Raw genomic sequence first — 19,931 nt, forward strand, 5'->3', positions numbered from 1 at the left:
CGGTTATAAACGAAGTAACTATTTTGGAGAATGTATATTGGATTTGGAATCTGAAGCATCATTAAAAACAACGAGGAATCCTTGTGGCACTTTAGAGACTAACAAATTTATTTGGGCATAAGCTTTCGTGGGCTATAACCCACTTCGTCAGATGCATGGAGTGAAAAACACAGTAAGCAGGTATAAATATACAGCACATGAAAAGATGGGAGTTGCCGTACCAAGTGGGGGGGTCAGTGCTAACGAGGCCAATTCAGTTAAGGTGGATGTGGCCCATTCCCAACAGTAGACAAGAAGGGGTGAATACCAACAGATATTCTGTTGGGAGTGGGCCACATCCACACGAATTGAATTGGCCTCATTAGCACTGACCCCCCACTTGGTAAGGCAACTCCCATCTTTTCATGTGCTGTATATTTATACCTGCTTACTGTGTTTTTCTCTCCAGTGGTGAATTAGACCCTTTGTGTTTTACTTGAGACATAGAGGATGCATATGTTGTTGTTTAAACTTTTTATTTTTGTCATTAACATACATGAACAGAAAATAGAATCCCGTAAATCAGTGGTTCCCAAACTTGTTCCGCTGCTTGTTCAGGGAAAGCCCCTGGTGGGCCGGGCTGGTTTGTTTATCTGCCGCGTCCACAGGTTCGGCCGATCGCGGCTCCCAGTGGCCACAGTTCTCTGCTCCAGGCCAATGGGGAGCTGCTGGAAGCGGCGCGGGCAGAGGGATGTACTGGCTGCTGCTTCCAGCAGCCCCCCTTGGCCTGAAGCAGCGAACCGTGGCCACTGAGAGCCGCTCTTGATCGAACCTACAGACACAGCAGGTAAACAAACCAACCCGGCCCACCAGGGGCTTTCCCTGCATAAGCGGCGGAACAAGTTTGGGAACCACTGCCTTAAACTATTCAGTTTATCCTTCTTAACATTAAGTAAATTCACATTTCCACACAAGTATAATAAATCTTATCCATCACTGTAAAACAATACCCATATATATCACCTATTAATACACCTGCAAACCCATAACCAGCTGCTACACATGGCTCTTTATATAGGAATCATCTACCCTGTTCCATTTTAGTCTGTTCCTCAGTAACTTTCCCTTTAAAAAGTCCATTTGTGTTGATCAACTCCTACAGTTATCTGTCTTGTTTGTTTTGTTCAATGGTAACCAAACACTATATGATCTGCTTGAGAAGATTATGTTTTAACTTCACCAGTGCTTGAAAAAGGAGAGAATCACATGCTAGCAACAGCAAAAAGCATTTTTTCCCTCCGAAACAGTACCAATGGCCACATGTAGGTGTGAAATATAACTACACAGAAGTGCATTGGTGCCACATTTCAGTATGTAGTTAATAATAATGTACACTGTGCTTCTATAGCACCATTCTTTAGAGGTGTTCAACATACCTTGAAACCACTGTCTCAAGATAGTTTATGTACACAATGGAGAGGAAATGGAGGCACAGAAAGACATAGGGCCTTGCCCAAGGTCTCAGAGTAAGTCAGCGCCAAAAGAGTCAAGACGAGAACCTATAGGTCTCATGCTCTATCACTTGCTGTAACCGTGACTCGCTCTTGCCTCCCCTTCTAAAAGCTCTCGCCTAACCCAGTTCTGTCTCTTTAGGGAACAGAAATCCCAAACACTTGGGGCCTGAATCTCATTAGGGGGACATTAGAGTAAATGAGATTCAGGTCCCTGGAATGTTAATAAAATATCATCAAAATAAAAAACATAAAATACGAGCATAATAAAAATTCACCATTTAGCAGAATCAGATGTTCAAATGATAATTGTCTGAGGCCTTTTTAGGCTGCTTCTGTAAGTAGCAAAAAGAACTAGGGAAGAGAGTTCCTCTGGCTCGTGTTCTCTTGGAACGTCCTGACTACATTACATTGAACGAAAACATGTGACAAGTTTCCCCTTTATTGCTTTAACTAAAACAAGCATGCCGACTGTTATATGGTACAGTGGCTGGCTGAGGCCTTTGTGCTTAGTGACAGCTATGGATACCCTGGTATCCATGGGACAAGAAAATGAGGCTTTCAGTTCAGGTTGGAACATTTGTGAATAAAGGTCTCCAGGCATCCTTGGAAACACTGCAGTCTAAGAGAATTAATGATTAGTAGGTGATTAGACACCAAATGTAAAATTCTTCCTCACAGGAGATGAATTCAACAGCCAAGATGGAAAATGTGAAGCAAGCAGGAGGTAGCTAAACAAGTATATCTTCACCCTGTCTCCTCAGTAGTGTCCTAATGTTACTTTTCATGTAGCTGAGTATTTTAATAGACACAGGGAAGATGAAGAATTTGGATTGGGAAATAGTTCATAATGTTAAAAACGTTGAGAGCCATTGGTTTCATGTGGAAACCCCTCTCCATGTCTAAAGGGGAGTAGGGAATTTAGCAGGCATGCAGCTCCAATTTGAGCTAGAGGGAGCTGGAAGCTGAAATCCTATGCCACTCCTTGTAAACTTAGGAGAAAGCTTCTAAGTGTTTTCTTATCTTTTCATGTACAGCAGGAAAAGGGAAGCAGTAGGCGGAAGCGATTTCTCACGCTGCTTTGTATTTACTTCTAATTGAATGTAACCAGCACAGGTCTGTTTTCTCATTTTTTACCAGAGGCTGATGAACGTCTCTCTGAATCACCAGTGCTTTATTTCAAAAGTTGACTGCACACACACGCACACATCTCATTCAGAGGGAAGCTGAAATGACTTCCACAGGGAGATGGCAAGTAATATGCAACAATTAACAGACCAGCCCTCAGGTTGTGGTGAACTGAAATAAGCAAGAGTGCTGATTCGTTTCAAGCAAACAAAATGAGTAGGGCCTGTGAATTCATTTGCTTATTTTATACTTTCTTTCTGGCAGTTGCTTGCATTGTCTAGGCAGGAAGATGTATGTAATCAACTTTAAAGATGCAGCTTTATCCCCCCAGAGGGGAGAAAGACCTGCAAATCCAGACTAGGAGAAGCTCTGCTGGGATGAAGGGGAAACAAAAATTGCCCATGACATTCACTCTGTCATGCAACTTGCACTTCTACTACACAGGGCCAGATTTTCTGTGGGCCTCCCAAAAGGTGCCTACAAGATTTGCAGGTGTCTCCATTTTTCTTAGTGCAAAACTCATCACAATTTGCCTTCACTCAACAGGCAGCCAAGTGTGTAATTTTCTAATGTGCAGGTGCCCAAAACAGAAGCCCACGACAAATTTGGCCCTAAAAGTCTACAAATTAAAAAAGACAAAAACATCAACAAATACTGCCATATAAATAGTGCAAGCCAAGGAGAGTGGAATGGTGTCAGAAATTGTTACAACTTCATTCTTGGAATACCAGATTCGTTTCGAATTCTTTTAGTGTGATCTACTGCACTGTGCATAGCCATGGGAGCTAGGAGCTCTTGATATTCTTACCCCACCTCCGTTACTAATTCACTGTGTGACTGTAAGCAAATCACTTAAATCATCAGGTTTCCCATTTGTACAAAGGGGCTACAATTCACATCTCACAACAAATATAATATGAGTGGTGTCTTTGAAGGGGTAAATCTCTGCTGTTTATAAGCTGTATGGTGGTCAATGTAAACTTAAGTCAGTAAATATATTTTAAAGAGGGTCCAACTAAATTCCCTATAGACAGAAATACATGTGTGTGTAATATGGATATGTGAGCACACTTGGAAGACTCTAGGGAATTTACACCTCTATCACTGATGTACACGATAAGTTTATTTTGCAGTTTTCAGTTGCAGTAACGGAGCAATGTTAAAGGATTCACCCCTTCAGTCTCGAGTGATGGGCTTTATTCTGAGTGCACTGTATAACACTTTAGAGATGAGTTTGGATTTTCAAAACCTCCAAAGTTGAAGGGTATTCAGACTGGGATTTTGGTTCAGCCAAATATTGGGACAAGGGCCAATGCAGATCTGGGTCTAGATTTGAATTTCAAATTCCCTTTGAAAGGTCTGAGGACTTTTGGATCTGTGTTTACATCCATTTGTAGGATGTACTGGCCCATTTGTTTAGAGCTGCACAAGTAAAATTTCATGTTCATTTGCTTGCCTAATTTGTGGTCACAGTTACTGCAATTTTGTGTGGTAATTGTGTTGCCAAATGGCTCATTGGACTTCTACTACACATACATACAACAGTGGTAATGTACGTGCAAATGCATAGAGAGTTTTTGCATTTAAAATGATAGGTGTGCACTTCTAAAAATCATAATGCACTCAAACTTAGACATCATTTTTAACTGATATTGATACAGAAATGCAATGTAGAATACATGAATGAACCTTGTTTAGGAAGCGGTGAGTCAAATCATGCCACACATTTCCATTTTGTTTATAAAGCCCAATTGCTGTAGCAAACCAAACAAGAAAAGTCTCCTTATTTTCTGAATGATGTTATTTGTTTATCTGCCAAAGTGCCTTGCATTTCCTCAGGTCACAGACCAGCCCATGTCTGACTATGTTAATATTATAAGAGTTATGCAACAGCAAAGTTGTTTTTATTAAAAAAAAAAAACTTTTAAACTAAAAGAAATAGGATCTTAAAATCCCAAAATAGCGTATGGAAAGGTACACATAATGTCTGGCTTCTCTTTTCCCTTGTGGCAAATGTGACTCAAAGGAGTTGGTTTTTCTCCAGCCCAATCTGTATATAGTTTGGGGAGTTTTACTGTGAATAGCTCACCTTATAATACCCCCCAAAATATCCCCTGTCAGGGTTTTCTAGTCATAAATCATTCTCAGCTTTCAGTCTCTATCCTGAAATCCAGATTTGTAGTTTCTGCTTTGTTGAAAGAATAGTAAAAATGAAGCTGGGGTAACGCCTTGGCCTTGGGAGATGATCCTATATTCGTTACTCAAACGAAACTCCCCTTTCACCTGAGTAGAATGCAGCACCAGGCCCTCCTCTGAGACTGTGGCAGCGTAGCATGTAGGTAATCATGATGAAAACTCTGTTGTCTTCCTGAGTTAGAGAAGAGCTGGTTTTGAAGGGCTGATCTCCCAATGATCCCCTCCTGTTTACTGTATCTATACAGTATAGGGGTTAGTACTATCCTGGAAGAAAACCAGACTCTTGTTCCTTAATTGTATTGAAGTACCTAGTAGCTGGCTGGGTTGGGTAGCTTAGGTGAATACTGATTAAGACTAAAATTTCCTTATAGTTCAATCTTTGAGGAAAGATACCTTTAAAATAAAGCCTCAATTTACTGGTTTATTCTTGTTCACTAGTTTCTCTCTACAAAGTGCTGCACAGAGTGCTAATTTGTTAATCCTCAAAAAACCAAAGTGGTAGGTTTAGTATTATTTTGCCCATTTTACAGAAGAGAAAATGAAGCACAGAGAGGTTATGTGATATACCCAGGGCCAGGCAGCAAGTCAGTGGCAGAGTTGAAATTAGATCTCTGGACTTCATGACTCCCATCCTATGCTGAGAGTACTTAAAAAGTAATCTCCACTTCCCCATCTTTGCATGCGTATAACCCCTCAGTGGAATACAATCAGGACCATCGTTCGAAGAAGAATCTCCCCTTCCTCATATCCTCCTCCCTTTACTATATGGTTCTTTGGCCAAGAAGTCTCAGGCTAGGGCTACACTACCGAACTTACAGTTGCGCTGCTGTAGCGTAGCCAGTGCAGATGCTCTAAGTCGACAGGAGAGAGCTCTCCTGTCTCCTTACTTGCTCCAGCCCCACGAGCGACAGGAGCTATGTCGGTGGGAGAAGTTCTCTCACCAACATAGCACTGCCCACAGTGGCCCTTAAGTCAGTGTAATTTACGTCATTCAGGGGGTGGCTTATTCACCCTCTTCAGTGACACAACTTATACCAGCGTAAGATGTAATGTGTACATAGCCTAAGAAACCTTGGGTTTTGAATTCAGTACATTTAAGTGCAATTCCAGTACAACCCTAAACCTCCTTGCTCAGATAGCTGGGGAGTGATCCATAAATGCAAGTCTGGTCCAGGTTGCGCTATGGAATTGCCAATTCCATCTGTGTCCTCATTTAATCTTCATACCCCTTTTCTGTCCATACATTGCTAAATCTCCTAATTGCAGCCTTCATCTTTCGCACATTCTTGATGAGGCACAATCCTTCATTCCACCCCCGAGCTTGGAATATTATCTCTCTGCTCCTTCACATCACTCCTACAAATCCGCCTCTTCCACAAATCACCCTAGGCTGATCTCTCCATTAGCAGTGTCACCAGGCCTTCTTACATCTGAACTGTTGTCAGTGTATTGCATCAAACTGTGTCTGGGCCTGATCCAGTAACTCTTTTACTCACACAAGTGATCCTTACTATCTGAGACTTAAGTTTCATTGACTTCAGTGGGACCATTCGTGTGAGTAAAGGTTGCAAGATTGGGACCTTAGGTTGTAAGATCTCTGGGACAAGGATCCTGTCTTCATGTGGATGGCAAATATGTGCTATGTGAATCATAATGTAGCAGGTTTCAGAGTAACAGCCGTGTTAGTCTGTATTCGCAAAAAGAAAAGGAGTACTTGTGGCACCTTAGAGACTAACCAATTTATTTGAGCATAGCTCACGAAAGCTCATGCTCAAATAAATTGGTTAGTCTCTAAGGTGCCACAAGTACTCCTTTTCTTTTTGCATAATGTAGCAGAGGACTGTGAGTGTTACTTTACATTTACCATACCAGGGGAAGATTGCCAGCAATGCATTGATGCCGCATGTGGTCTCTTTCCAGGGGGGTGAATTAATCACTCTATGCAAAGATACCTCCTGCTGCCTGGTGAAAAGAAGAAAAAAGATTTTGGCCATGAATGCTATTAGCTTAATGGTTTTGTTCTCTGATCTTCCAGTGCTGTTTGCTTTGTATGGCTTCATCAAGGTTTTGTATGCGGACAGAGTAATTGAAAACAAATCTAGCATGCCTCAGGCCATAAAGTTCCCTTTCAGCTAGATCCCTGGCTATGTGGTAGATATGTCTGTTTTTAATTTTCAGTGATGTGAGAAATTTCAAATGGTTTGATTAATAATTTTTAAAGTTAATAAACAAAGATATATATTCCCTGGTCTCTGGCCTAGAGAGAAATTCTAGCCCTGTTTTGCTCATCTCTTAGCAAATGTACTTCAAAAACCTGTGTTCATTTATTATTGTTCTTATTATTTCATTATCTGTCTGGATGTAGCACCTAGGAGCCCAAGCCATGGCCCAGGATCCCATTGTGCTAGTGTTGTACAAACACAGAACAAAAAGATGGTCTTTGCTCCAAAACCCAGTCTGAGCAAAATAGCAGCATCCCCTCCTCCTGTCTGTCTGCTTCAAAAATGGCTGATTGAGTCAAGCAGCCAAGAGGTTCCGCTGTTACTTCCCAGATTTTTTTAAAGACTGCAATCAAAAACAACATTGAGGCAATATGGTTTCTAATCTCCACTGAACATCAAAGTATAATTAATCATTCATCTTTTCTTAGATGTATTCCATGTATACCAAGGGCTCCAGAAGGTACTGCTGTGGGAAAAGAATCCCATTTACATGAGTTGAGATGAACTGGTTTTAGTGTTGTGCATATGTCTCAATTTCTACATGATTGAGGGCACTGGGAGTACAATATGTGCTAATAGATTTGATTTCTTGACAGCTTCACGGTTACATGGAGAACAAACCCCTGGGTCTTCAGATCTTCATTGGGACAGCAGATGAACGGATACTTAAACCTCATGCTTTCTATCAAGTCCATCGCATTACGGGCAAAACTGTTACCACCACCAGCTATGAGAAAATCATAGGCAACACCAAAGTTCTAGAGATCCCCCTCGAGCCCAAAAACAACATGAGAGCAACGTAAGGATGCTATTGCAGCAAATCTCTTATTACTATGTGAGATAAGGCAGAATTAATTTGCGTGTGTTGTTTAGAGAGGAATCACTTAAATAAATCAACTTCCTGTGTTGGAGATAGATTCTAGATTTTTAGGTGTGAATATAATTTGTACAACCTAAGGCCCCTTTTACGATGCCAGAGTGGTACAAATGTTCTTAGTGTGAATGACTTGGGCTTGGAGAATTTGTGATGGTGTTTCAGGGATGAAAGAAACCCTGCAGCAACTAATAGTGTATGAACTGGAGGAAATGTGTAAATATTGTACTGCGTGGTGAGTGACATATGATATGTGGGGTAGATTAGGGGTCACAGGGTCAGCTGTACATCATCTGGTGAGAACCATGTTAATCCCATCATGCACTGGTACCATGTTAATCACTTATTGCACAGTTTAGATGTGCAACTAGCTATATGCACACACGTAGCAGTCACAAATTAGATGCACAACTGCCTAGTCATGTTGCTGAAAACCCTTGGACATTTTAACTGTAATACCTAAATTAAAAATGGAAAGAGAATTCAGGGCTTCTCTTATCTTTGCTTCTTCAAAATCATTGAGGCAAAATGGTTTAGCCCTCTTTTGTCTTTCAGATGTCTTTGAAATGTTTGAGAGCAGAAACACTGACATACGCATACACAACATGTCTTCTGTTTGTTTGTCAGCATTGACTGTGCAGGGATTTTGAAGCTGAGGAACGCGGACATCGAACTGCGTAAGGGGGAGACGGATATTGGTAGGAAGAACACCAGGGTGCGGCTTGTCTTCCGTGTGCACATCCCTGAATCCAGTGGCAGAATAGTCTCTTTGCAAGCGGCATCTAATCCCATCGAATGCTGTAAGTTGCCCACTACCCATTACATTTGTCAATTTACATCATTGTCCTTATACGCCAGAATGCAGTAAAGGGAAATTAGCACATCCCATGTACTGTGCACATCGTTTGGCGAAGTGCAGATGCTCTGCCTTTCTCACTGATTGACTCCTGGTCTCGCAGCTCTCATTCATGCAAGCTATCCTTACCAATATATGTAGTTCCATTGAAATTCGAGGATTTCTCAGTGAGCAAGGATTGTCCAGGCATGCAGAGTTGCAGGTTCAGGAGCTAGAGATGTACACAGGCTCCAAATGTCAGCATATGGCAGAATTTGGTTATAGGGTTTGTGTCCCTGGGAGAAGCATTTAACTTTGGGAGTAGAAAAGGCTTTATAGTAGGATTTTCAAAAGTGCTTTGGTGCCTAATTCCCATCAGGCATTTTTGAAAATCCAACCTAACATTAGCTCCTTGTTTCTGGATCCTTCTGACTGATAGGTCATCCTCTTTTCTGCATCTGTGCTCATATGGAGGCTGTATGTATGTGTGTGTGTTTAACATACCTACCTAATCTACCCCAGAGACATTTTTTGTATTTAGTAGAAAGATGCCGGAAGGAAAACTCTGGATCCAAATGTTCACAGACATTGGGATGTTTGGAATCAGAATCTAGATCAGATCCCAACTTTGTGGTTAATCTCTATTTCTGTTATGGATTAACCCCAATCTGCAGAACTGAAAATCCCTGAACAGTTGTTTTATTTTTGGGGGGGGGGGGGGAGGGAGCTTTGAAGGGGAGGATGTGCAATGGCAATCTGGATTTTGAAGCTTGGGTTCATCTTTGATAGCTATTTAATTTATCTAAAAGCTTGCGGGCATAGCAGAAGCGCACGAGAACAAACCATGAAAAGCCCCTGGTTTTCTGGTATTCCTGTGATGGGGAACATAATAGAGATAGAGGAAAGAGTGTGAGTTTGATTCTTTAAGGACCAGATCCTATAAGATGCTGAAAAGCCCACATCTCCCACTAGTTTTCATGGGAGTTGAGGACACTCAGCACCTGACAGGCTTGGACTTTAAGAAACCATAGGCCATGAAAAGGTCTCTAATAAAGTGCACCTAATCATGAGAGTCATTTCTGGAAGGTCTCCACCTACTTATCTGGCCTTGTGCATCCTGTGATACTTTTTGTTGGTAATGGGAGCTTTCTGGATTGTTTGGGGATTTCACAAATACATCATGAACAGTTTTCACTCCTTGCACTGCATGACTCATGTCCATGAACAAAGAGTGTTTTGTAGTAAGCCATGTGAAGGAGGTTACTGAAGAGGCCACCATGTGTTTTATAATTCAGAGGCAGGCTCTGTTTAGAGCAATTAGTGTAAGTGTTGTGTGGGAGGAGAAGCAGTTTTGTGATAAGAAATCAAGTGTTACAAATATAAATTTACTCGTGGTATTAGCTTGTTTGGAGAAGAGCAGCAAAAGTGACTAGAGTGGGCTAGAGGAAGGAAGATTGGTTTATGAGGGAAGGTTAGTGGAACTTTACATCTCCCTAGTTACTTTCATCTGAAGAGATCAGATATCAATGCAATCGATGGTATCAAAGGTTTAAGAGTAGCAGCCGTGTTAGTCTGTATTCGCAAAAAGAAAAGGAGTACTTGTGGCACCTTAGAGACTAACAGATGGTATCAAAGCAGTTTTCAGAATTATTTAAGCTTCAATGGACCATTGTGAGCTAGGTAGGGTAAGTCTTATATTCACTTTACTGAGAGGTAAAATGAGCACAGAGTGGTTAAGTGACTTGCCCCAAGGTCACACAGTGAGTCAGTGTCTAAGCATAGAAGAGAACTCAGGCTCCTGGGCTCCCACCCAAAGAACAATGCTTTCTTTTGAAAAGAATGCAGCCTGAAGTTTTTTAAAACCATCCGCAATTGTGCATTGACTTTGTGCACACAGTCAACAGAACTGTAGGAGTCAATCAGGTAGCTGGTTATTTGCATACGCCATTTTGCACATGCATGTTTAATTTGCCTGGGGAATTGCTGCAATAGCACCTGTGCTATTTTGAAAATGTTGGCCTGCTCAACGTGGCTACACATTTACTCCGGTGGCATGATAACTTTATACAAATATTTGAAGGATGTAAACTCCAAGAAGACAGAGATTGGCCCAGGTGGTTTATTGCTAGGATTACTGGAATTAAATTGAGTCAATTAAAATTTAGGTTCCTATTATAAGTAACTAAAGTTCCCGTTGGAAAAAAGTGGATTTGTTTCCCTAAGGAAAAAAGAGAAAGCCCCATCACTTGGGAAACATAACCCTGGCTGGGACAAAGCACTGTAATGTATTTTAGGGAGCCATCTTGGTTGGTCTGATGGGATGGACTAGATAATTAGGAGTAATAAGTCTTTTCCATTTCTAATGTCCGGTATTTAATTATCAGTGTTTACAAATGGCAGCACCAGTTACTAACCTCAGCCTAGTTCACACAATAAAGGAGAAAGCTGTGTTCAGACAGGCTAGTTCAGGGGCGGGCACACTTTTTTGGCCTGAGGGCCGCATTGGGTTTCTGAAATTGTATGGAGGGCCAGTTAGGGGAGGCTGTGCCTCCCCAAACAGCCAGGCATGGCCCGGCTCCCACCCCCTATCCGATCCCACCGCTTCTCACCCTCTGACAGCCCCCCAGGCCTCCTGCCCTATCCACCCTGCCATCCCCCCGCTCTCGGTCCCCTGACTGCCACTGGACCCTCCCCCCCTAACTGCCCCCCGTGACCCCATCCAGCCCCCCTCCTTCCTGACTGCCCCCCGGGACCCCTGTCCCATCCAACCACCCCTTCTCCCTGACCACCCCTGGACACCTTGCCCCTAACTGCCCCCTGCCCCTAACAGTCCCCCACCATCCCATTCAACACCCCTCTCCTTCCTGACTGCTCCCCCCCCCCCGGGACCCCTGCCCCATCCACCTCCCCTGCTTCCTGACCGACCCCGGCCGCCCCATCCAACCCCTCCTCTCCTTCCTGACTGCTGCCCTGGGACCCCTGCCTCCATTCAACCCCCATTCCCCACCCTCTGACTGCCCCGCCCCCTATCCACGCCCCTGACCACCTCCCAAACTCCCCTGCCCTCTATTCCAACCCCCCCTTGCTCCCTGCCCACTTACCGTGCTGCCTGGAGCACCAGTGGCTGGCAGCGTGGCTGCACCAGGACAGGCAGCCACGCCGCACCACGCAGCACAGAGGACCGGGTCAGGCTGGGCTCTGCAGCCCCGCTGCCCAGAGCATTGTGCCACATGGCGGCATGGTTGCAGAGGAGGGGGGGCAGCCTCCCGGGCCAGGAGCTCAGGGGCTGGGCAGGATGGTCCTGTGGGCTGGATGTGGCCTGCGGGCCATAGTTTACCCACCTCTGGACTAGTTTATAGAAACATAACGCCTTCTAGCCTTGACTCAGATTAGTTCAAATCACATGGTTAGCATCACAAAGTGTAGAGTCACCATGGATGCCACAATCCAGGATACTTACTGGGTCGGATCCTCATTCCTCCCCCACCCCCCTCGCCCCCCTCTAGTATTAATGTGGTTTCACTATTCTGCTATTTTTTCCCTTTTGTCACTTGGGAGTCCTGGTCCACGATAAACCCTCCCGTAAGACCCACCGTATCCAGCAGCGGTTTAAAATGTCCCCAAGGGGAACATCATTACGTAGCAGCTTCAAGTGAACTGGTCATTAGCTCTGCCGGTTGTGGCTCCCCAGAGATTACTGTTGCTTCCAACAGAATGCTGGACTGTCCACCTCAACAGAGGCTGAGCTTGCTTAAGAACTCCCTTTGGTGTCAGCAGAACAGTTCCTGCAACGAAGCAGAAATTGTGAATCACAGAATTGTAGAAGTATCTTCCTTTTATGGGGAGGTCTTATTCCACCTCACTCATGTCAGATTCAGCCTCAGATTCAGGAGTGATTTTAAAAATATCATTAGGAGTAAACTGTAACTAGACATCTAGATTATTCGGCAGCTAGTGACTTTTGTGGCTGTGGCTTTTACTCTGAAGCAATCGATGAGGCAAAGGAATTTTAAACTGCACTGTTAATTGTAGCAACCGTTAACATTTGATTGCGGATGAATCCACTCCCTCCTGGGCTTGGCACTGGTGGGGGTTCTACATGGGCTGGTAGGAATCCTCCCCTCCAGGCTGTGGAGCCCTGATGCTGTACTAGCCTCCACAACTGTACCAGATGTCTGCAGAGATCTATAGCCAGTGGATCCAAATAGCAGTGTGTTCACCTGGTTGTTCCCCCAGCCCCCAAACTGCTCTGCACATGAGCGCATTTGCACAGGCGATATGCCTGTGCAGTTATTGTGATTGTGTGTGCACAATCCCAGTGCCTGCACACACTGGTCAGTCACCTGTGCGTTGCGTAGGTACTTGTGGTAATGCACAAATTAGGGCCATTATTTAACAAGTTACTTAAGCACATAAATCAATGTCCTTAAAGTTAGGCACATGCTTAAGTACCTTGCTGAGTTAGGGCCTAGGTGAGCAATACATGCGGTGCAGAGCCAACAAACCCAGTGGGCTGTAGGACACACAGTGGGAGTGTGTCACCTACCACAACATTTCAGGAGGTGCAGCATATTCTGCCTGGTGCACAGGGGTGTCTTGTACCCCAGGTAGGGTTCCCAACTTTGTAACCGCACAAAACCGAATGCCCCTTTCCCACCCCTACCCTGCCCCTTCTCCAAGGCCTCTCCCCCCACTTGCTCCATCCCCCCTCCCTCCATCGTTCGCTCTTCCCCACCCTCATTCATTTTCACCGGGCTGGGGCAGGGGTTTGGCTGTGTGTGGTAGGGGGTCGGGGGTGAAAGCTCTGGCTCGGGGTGTGGGCTCTGGGATGGGTCCAGGGATGAGGAGTCTGGGGTGCAGGAAGGGGTTCAAGGCTGGGGCAGGGGGTTGGGGTGTGGGGGTGCGGTAGGAAGGTTCTGGGAGGGAGTTTGGATGCGGGAGGGGACTCCGTACTGGGGCAGGGGGTTGGGGTGCAGGCGGTGGTGCGGGGTCCTGGCGGCGCTTACCACGGCTCCCAGGAAGCAGCAGCCAGGTCCCTGCGGCCCCTAGTCACATGGGTGGCTAGGGAAGCTCCGTGCGCTGCCCTCACACCCACAGGCACCATTCCTGCAGCTCCCATTGGTCACGGTTCCTGGCCAACAGGAGCTGCAGAGCCGGCACTCAGGTGGAGGCAGCGCACGGAGCCTCCCTGGCCACCCATGCACCTAGGGGCCACAGGGACTGCGCGGAGCTGAGCCTGCCTTAGGCCCAGGGCCCCGCTGCGCTGCTGACCAGACTTTTAACAGCCTGGTTGGCGGTGCCGACTGGAGCCACCAGGGTCCCTTTTCGACCCAGTGTTCCCGTCAAAAACTGGACGCCTGGCAACCCTAACCCCAGGGGCTCTCAGAAAAAGCAGTCCTTGCGTTGCCCTGGATGTGACTGTCCTGTTGCTGTGCAGGGGTACAAAGGTGGAAGACTGCTCGCCCATAAGAAACAATCTGGTCTTTGGTTCTGAAAATCTGAGCCCTAATTTCTTTAGTGCCAAAATATGAGTCTATGTTAGGTTCAGCATGATGTTTCTGGATACATAGCTGCTATTATAGCCTGGCAAACTCTCTATCATGAATAGCTTATTCAGCGAATATATCTATCCTCCCTCCTTTTTTCCTCCTTGTGACTCATCCGTGAACAGTTTTGAATCTTTAGAAGCTTGTCCAATATTACAGAATTATTCAAACCCTTTCTGTGAAATTACTTCAGCTTGTTTGCTTGCACTGCATCTTTTACTATCGGCTGAGGTTTACTCTTGGTATGTGATTGGCTACCTGAGTCAGATGGTTTTGTTTCTGCTCCTTGACTCAAACTTCTATAAAGAGAAGGAGGGATTTCCAGGTAGCCCCATGAGCATTTCTGGCATTGAGACACATTGGCATTTTGCTTTCTCAAAGGTTCTTTCAAACAAAAAAAATCCCTCATGGGAAATGAATGCAAGAATCATGAATACCATTCAAGCTGTGTCACAGCTTCTGTTCTAGTAGATGCTTGTTAGTCTTTTTTGAAGTATCTTGCAGCCCTTTTATTATGCAGTCTATAGAAAGAAAAGGAGGACTTGTGGCACCTTAGAGACTAACCAGTTTATGTGAGCATAAGCTTTCGTGAGCTACAGCTCACTTATGCTCAAATAAATTGGTTAGTCTCTAAGATGCCACAAGTACTCCTTTTCTTTTTGCGAATACAGACTAACACGGCTGTTACTCTGAAACCTATGTAGTCTATGTTAGCTGATGTTATGCCGGCCTCATAAATTCTTTACAATGGTTGCAGTTGACATAACAGAGAGTTCTGAAAACCTATTCTTATATTATAAGGTGGTTGGTTGATTGCTTTGTTTTAAAAAAAACTCTTCCTTTAATACAGTGTCCATCTGAGAAATTTAGATGGTTCCGATTTTCTAATTTTGTTCCACTAAATTGGATCAAAGATTTTGTTTACTTTTAATCAATTTCCCTGCAAGTTTCCTTTATTTTTCTTTTCTTCTAGTAGATTTTCCCATAATTTAGATGTTCTCAGTTTATAACATATGGCACACTAATAACTATGATGGAAAGAGCTAGTCATTTTAAAGAATGTTGTCATCTTCTTGTCAAATCATTTATTGCTTTTCCTCAGCTGTGAATCCCAGCTGATCAGACTACAGTGACAGGCTAGAGGAGCTTTAGTTTATAGCGATTAAAAGCAGTAATAAATGATCTAGTGGCAATTGGTAGATTGTTTAATTTGCTCCTTTAATAGAGCATGAGTGCTAAGATGATTGCAAATTTTCTCAATTAAATTTGAAAAACTTAACTTTTTTTTATTTCATGAAAATTGTCCAATTTAGCATCAGAAAAACATACCTTGAAATTTTGTGGGTTTAAAAAAAAAATTTGTTTAAAAAAGATTCCCTTTTCATAGAATCATAGAATATCAGGGTTGGAAGGGACCTCAGGAGGTCATCTAGTCCAACCCCCTGCTCAAAGCAGGACCAATCCCCAACTAAATCGTCCCAGCCAGGGCTTTGTCAAGCCTGACCTTAAAAACTTCTAAGGAAGGAGATTCCACCACCTCCCTAGGTAAATTTCAAAATTTAGAATTGGAAATTTCATTGCAACAGAGATAATGTTTGCCTCTTTCAACATCATTTTGTGTAAATCTAGGCAATAGCAATTCCATATTCACCCCAGTGCCTGCTGGCAGAATTCGGCCCGGTAGCTGTGAGCTGCAGACAGTGGGACAATGCATACCCGCAGTTTCAGGCTGAAAGTCCTGGTGTGAGAGTAAACTCCTGTTTACTGCCTGCCATCAGGGTGCTGCTGCAAGTGTAAGCAAACAACCCAATGCATTATGCAGACCATAAACTTTTGAGCAAAGGTTAATCTCGGTAGATCTCCTCCATGAGGGATTAAAAGGAAATGCTGTGCATACCCAGAGAGTTGCTTTGCAGTGAAGTGAAGCAAGGCCATGGTTTTCCTGTCATTAATCACGTGCTGGGTTGATGAGCTGGTTGCAGTATAGAAAGTACCATTCTTAACGCACTTTGTTACCATCCATGCTGTTTACTCCTTCTCCCCAAGGGTTTCATTTAAACAGTAATGTGCAAGGGGAGGGCATGAACAAGCCCTCTATTTATTGTGCATTGTTTCTGTTTGAAAGGCCTTGTGCAAACTGCTGCTTCAATTGTGCTGGCAACAAATGCTTTCTAAACTGTTCTCATCCCATATTGCTCTCCCAGAACTGCATTTCCCTACCATTTTCCAAGATAGTTCTAGCATGGGACCGTTTAGCCTTGTGCAGGCTAATAGTGTGGGACACAGGGTAGTATTGACAACCCCAAGCACTGAGCACAGCCAGGTCCCAAAGTTTGATTTGTTTTTAAACCAATGTTAGGTTCTCTTTCTTTGACTTCTTTTTAGCCTTTTTGGTGTACTTAGGTCATATTTTCAAGCTTTTCTCTGCAACCCTGAGGTCCAGAAACATAGCTATTTTATTGATTGATTGATTTGATTTAATGAAAGATGCAATTTTCACATAGGCCATTCACCATCCTTCACTCCTATCTGGAAACAGAATATCCCACCCTTTCTATTGAAACTACCTCCCATCCCTGGTCTCCTTGTGGAAATCCCAGAATCCAGATCTCCCTCCAGCCAGGGCTTAATTTGTAATGAAAGAGGTTCCGGGGCTCAAGCAATTAGTTTACTTTCAGAACTGACATGGCACAGGTGCTGGGGCTAGAGGTGCCAGGGCTGAGCCCTGGCAAGCCCTGGCACAAATTAAGCACGGCCTCCAGCCTTTGTCTCCTTTCTCCTGCAGCTTTCCCATGCATGTATCCCAGAAGACTTGGAGTGCTTCTGTGACTGTGATTGTTGGATTGAAGTCTCCTCCGGAACATTTGTGCTTCGATTAGGCATGGGGCTCAGGAGCTCTGCTAACGTCTACCCTGCCTCAGGCGAGCAGCTTGTGGTTAATAAACACAGTCTGACAGGAGGAAAGAGATATTTACTTTGGCTCATTAAGTTTCACTCTAAAAAGAAGAGGAGGAAGAATTGTTCCTATTGCTCTCAGGTTTTAGTTTGAATTTTATAGGATCAGATATTTTTAGCACCAGAAAGCATCCCCTCAGTCATCTATTCCTGTGTTCCTCTTCCCCCATATGGCATTGAACTGAGTCAAGAGCCTTGGGAATCAGGGGACTCTGTTTGGATCAGTGAATTGAAAGCCTGCCTGCAAAGGTGATCTCAGGCTGGCTGAGGCGAACTCTGGCTGGCTGAGACACCAGGTGGGAAGGCGGGGGTTGGGGAGGGGGAGATGTCCAGGGGATGCCTGAAGTTTGCACGGGGGGACAATTGCAATGTGAATCCAGGCTGTAATTCCTCAAGCGTCCATTTTTTCTTGTGAGCTCTACTTGTGATGGTGCTTTGGTGGAGCTCCTTCAAGATCCAGCGCCAGCCCTTGACTGAAGCTGTGGTAGCAATGTTTCCCCGTAACCATCTCGCTTTCAGTTTTCAGTGTCCTCGTTACTTCCATTCATCGCTGCCTCCTTGTCCCTTTTGACCAATCCAAATAATCTCTCTTCTTACTTTTGGTTCCCTGCAAAGCCCTACGGATTGGGCAAACCAGGTCAGGTAAAATAAGAGTGAACATCTGAACCTTCATCCAAAACTCAGCCAAACTTCTTTTGAGCTTCTGAACTGTTTATCTAAAGCTTTTGCACTTTTAGCTTCCAGGTGCTTTTGGATGCTTTTACATACTAAGCCTCTATTCTAAATCCTGTAAGGTTCAGCCATTCCTTTCCAGTACTATCCTACTGTCTTTGATTTGAGCCATGCATAGATCATCATTTCAGACTTTCCTCATTAGACATCCTGCCTCTGATCCTTTCAACTTTCAGGTAGGGATGACCACAAGCTAACAACCTTGATTTGAAAAACCGTTAACCTTTGAGTTGGAGAGGGATCAAAATGCAAACCAAGCACCAGATCAGAATTTTGCAGCTGACCTTATGATAATAGGTCAAACCAAAACTCTGGGACCAAACAACCTGAACTTTGCAGGAGTTTGAAATTTGGGTACATAACTGAGTCCATCCCTGTTCTTTGGACTCTCTCTTCATAAGTGTTCTTGGAGGTCAGGGTAAAGCTCTTAGAGGAATTATTGCAACTAGACTGGAACAGGCCCCAGAGATTAAGATGCCGAGATAACACAGTGATGAGGGCAACATAAGAGTCAATATAGAATAGAAGTAAGCCACTGATCCAGAGCCAAACAAAGTCAATGGGAGCCCTTTCTTGATTTCAATAGACTTAGGATCAAATCCTACCTTTTAACATTCCTATCAATGTGAGTAATTCCTGATGATGTAAAAGCATCATAGTGAAGGTAGCATATATATATGTTAATCCTGGTTATTTAGTTTTTGAAAATGCTCTCGTCCCCTGAGAAAAGGGGACAGGATCCAGCCATTTCTGTGTACATAGCAGAGCATCTGTTCATTATGTGATGGCTGGATTGGTGCTCCCCACAGTGAGCCCACGAGTCTACTTCTCCCAAGAGGCAGATCAATTTAGTGGTTTTCTTCACATCTCCCATTCCACCCCACTGCTCCTTTCACACGCACCATGCACACACAGAAACACACAAAGAATGCCTAAGAAGTTCCTCTCTGGGGACTCAGGCAAGCGTTGGACTCAATGAAGTTTAGTCATAGAATGAGTCAGTACGAGAGCTGGTCAGAAGATCTTTGGCTAAATGAAATTTCAACTAAATATGTTGTTTCACCAAAGTGGAAATGTCTCCCTGAGACGTATTGGTTTCAATGAAGTTTTCCTTGGGAAAGTTAGAGAGGAAGAGAGAGAGATTCTCACACTCTCTGGGTCTCCCATATCCCAGGCCAGGGCCCTAGCTCCCAAACCACCCTCCCCCACACACCTGGCTTTCCCCAAATCAAAAACATCTGAGTGTTTCTGTTGTGCATTGGACTAAAACAAACTTTGGAACCTCAAAAATCGCTGTGTCATTGTCATCCCCCTGTCGGCATGAGGGGAAAACAGAGCAATGCTTGGCAGCCCTCCCAGCCAATGGAAGGAAGCATGACCCCAAAGTAGGACTAGATCTGCTTATCCAAAGTGACGCATTGCAGGGTGAAAGTGGAAGAGAAGAGTGGCACCTCTTGGGGTGATGGGGGAGGCGGGTCTCAGGTGAAGCTGGAAGGGTCAGTGATTTTTTAAAATAATGCTTGTAAGGCCGTTACTAGAGTTTGTCACTTGGATCCCACCGCTGCCTGCTACACAGCCATTAACAACACTCCCTTTGGGCAGGATTGGGCCAACAGTGGTGCTTATCTCAAGGGCTGATTGTCTCCAATCAGGTCTCTGAGCCACTTGCTGTCTTCCAACTTCTTCATACAAGGAACCATCAGCTCTTCTGCAGGGAACTTGTGAGGAGCAGATGGTAGCTGGCTCTGTGCAGCTGGACAGAGGAGGAAGGGAAAAGCGAGCAGGTGCTAGGAGCTTCCCCGAACCCATGCACACCTGCACAGGGATCAGACACAATCCCAATCCTCAAGCACCCTAAGTCCAGCATAAATCCTTCTGGCATTGCTAGCCACCCCAAAGTGCTAAGGGAGGCATGGACTCACCCTTTTCCTCATTATCTGGCATCAAGGTTGG

The 19,931-nt window shown here is 44.4% G+C and overlaps 1 protein-coding gene across 2 annotated transcripts in view; it reads left to right on the forward strand.

The window, feature by feature from the left end:
- NFATC2 (nuclear factor of activated T cells 2) overlaps positions 1-19,931 on the forward strand; it is a 131,913-nt gene that overhangs the window by 41,618 nt on the left and 70,364 nt on the right. For both annotated transcript variants that reach the window (XM_084645481.1, XM_084645482.1), the window contains exons 4-5: positions 7,633-7,835; positions 8,538-8,710. In XM_084645481.1, coding sequence (XP_084501607.1) covers positions 7,633-7,835; positions 8,538-8,710 — 376 coding nt within the window. The remainder of the gene's footprint in view (positions 1-7,632; positions 7,836-8,537; positions 8,711-19,931) is intronic.

This window comes from Lepidochelys olivacea (assembly GCF_965140295.1).
Source record: "Lepidochelys olivacea isolate rLepOli2 genome assembly, chromosome: 13".
NCBI lineage: Eukaryota > Metazoa > Chordata > Testudines > Cheloniidae > Lepidochelys > Lepidochelys olivacea.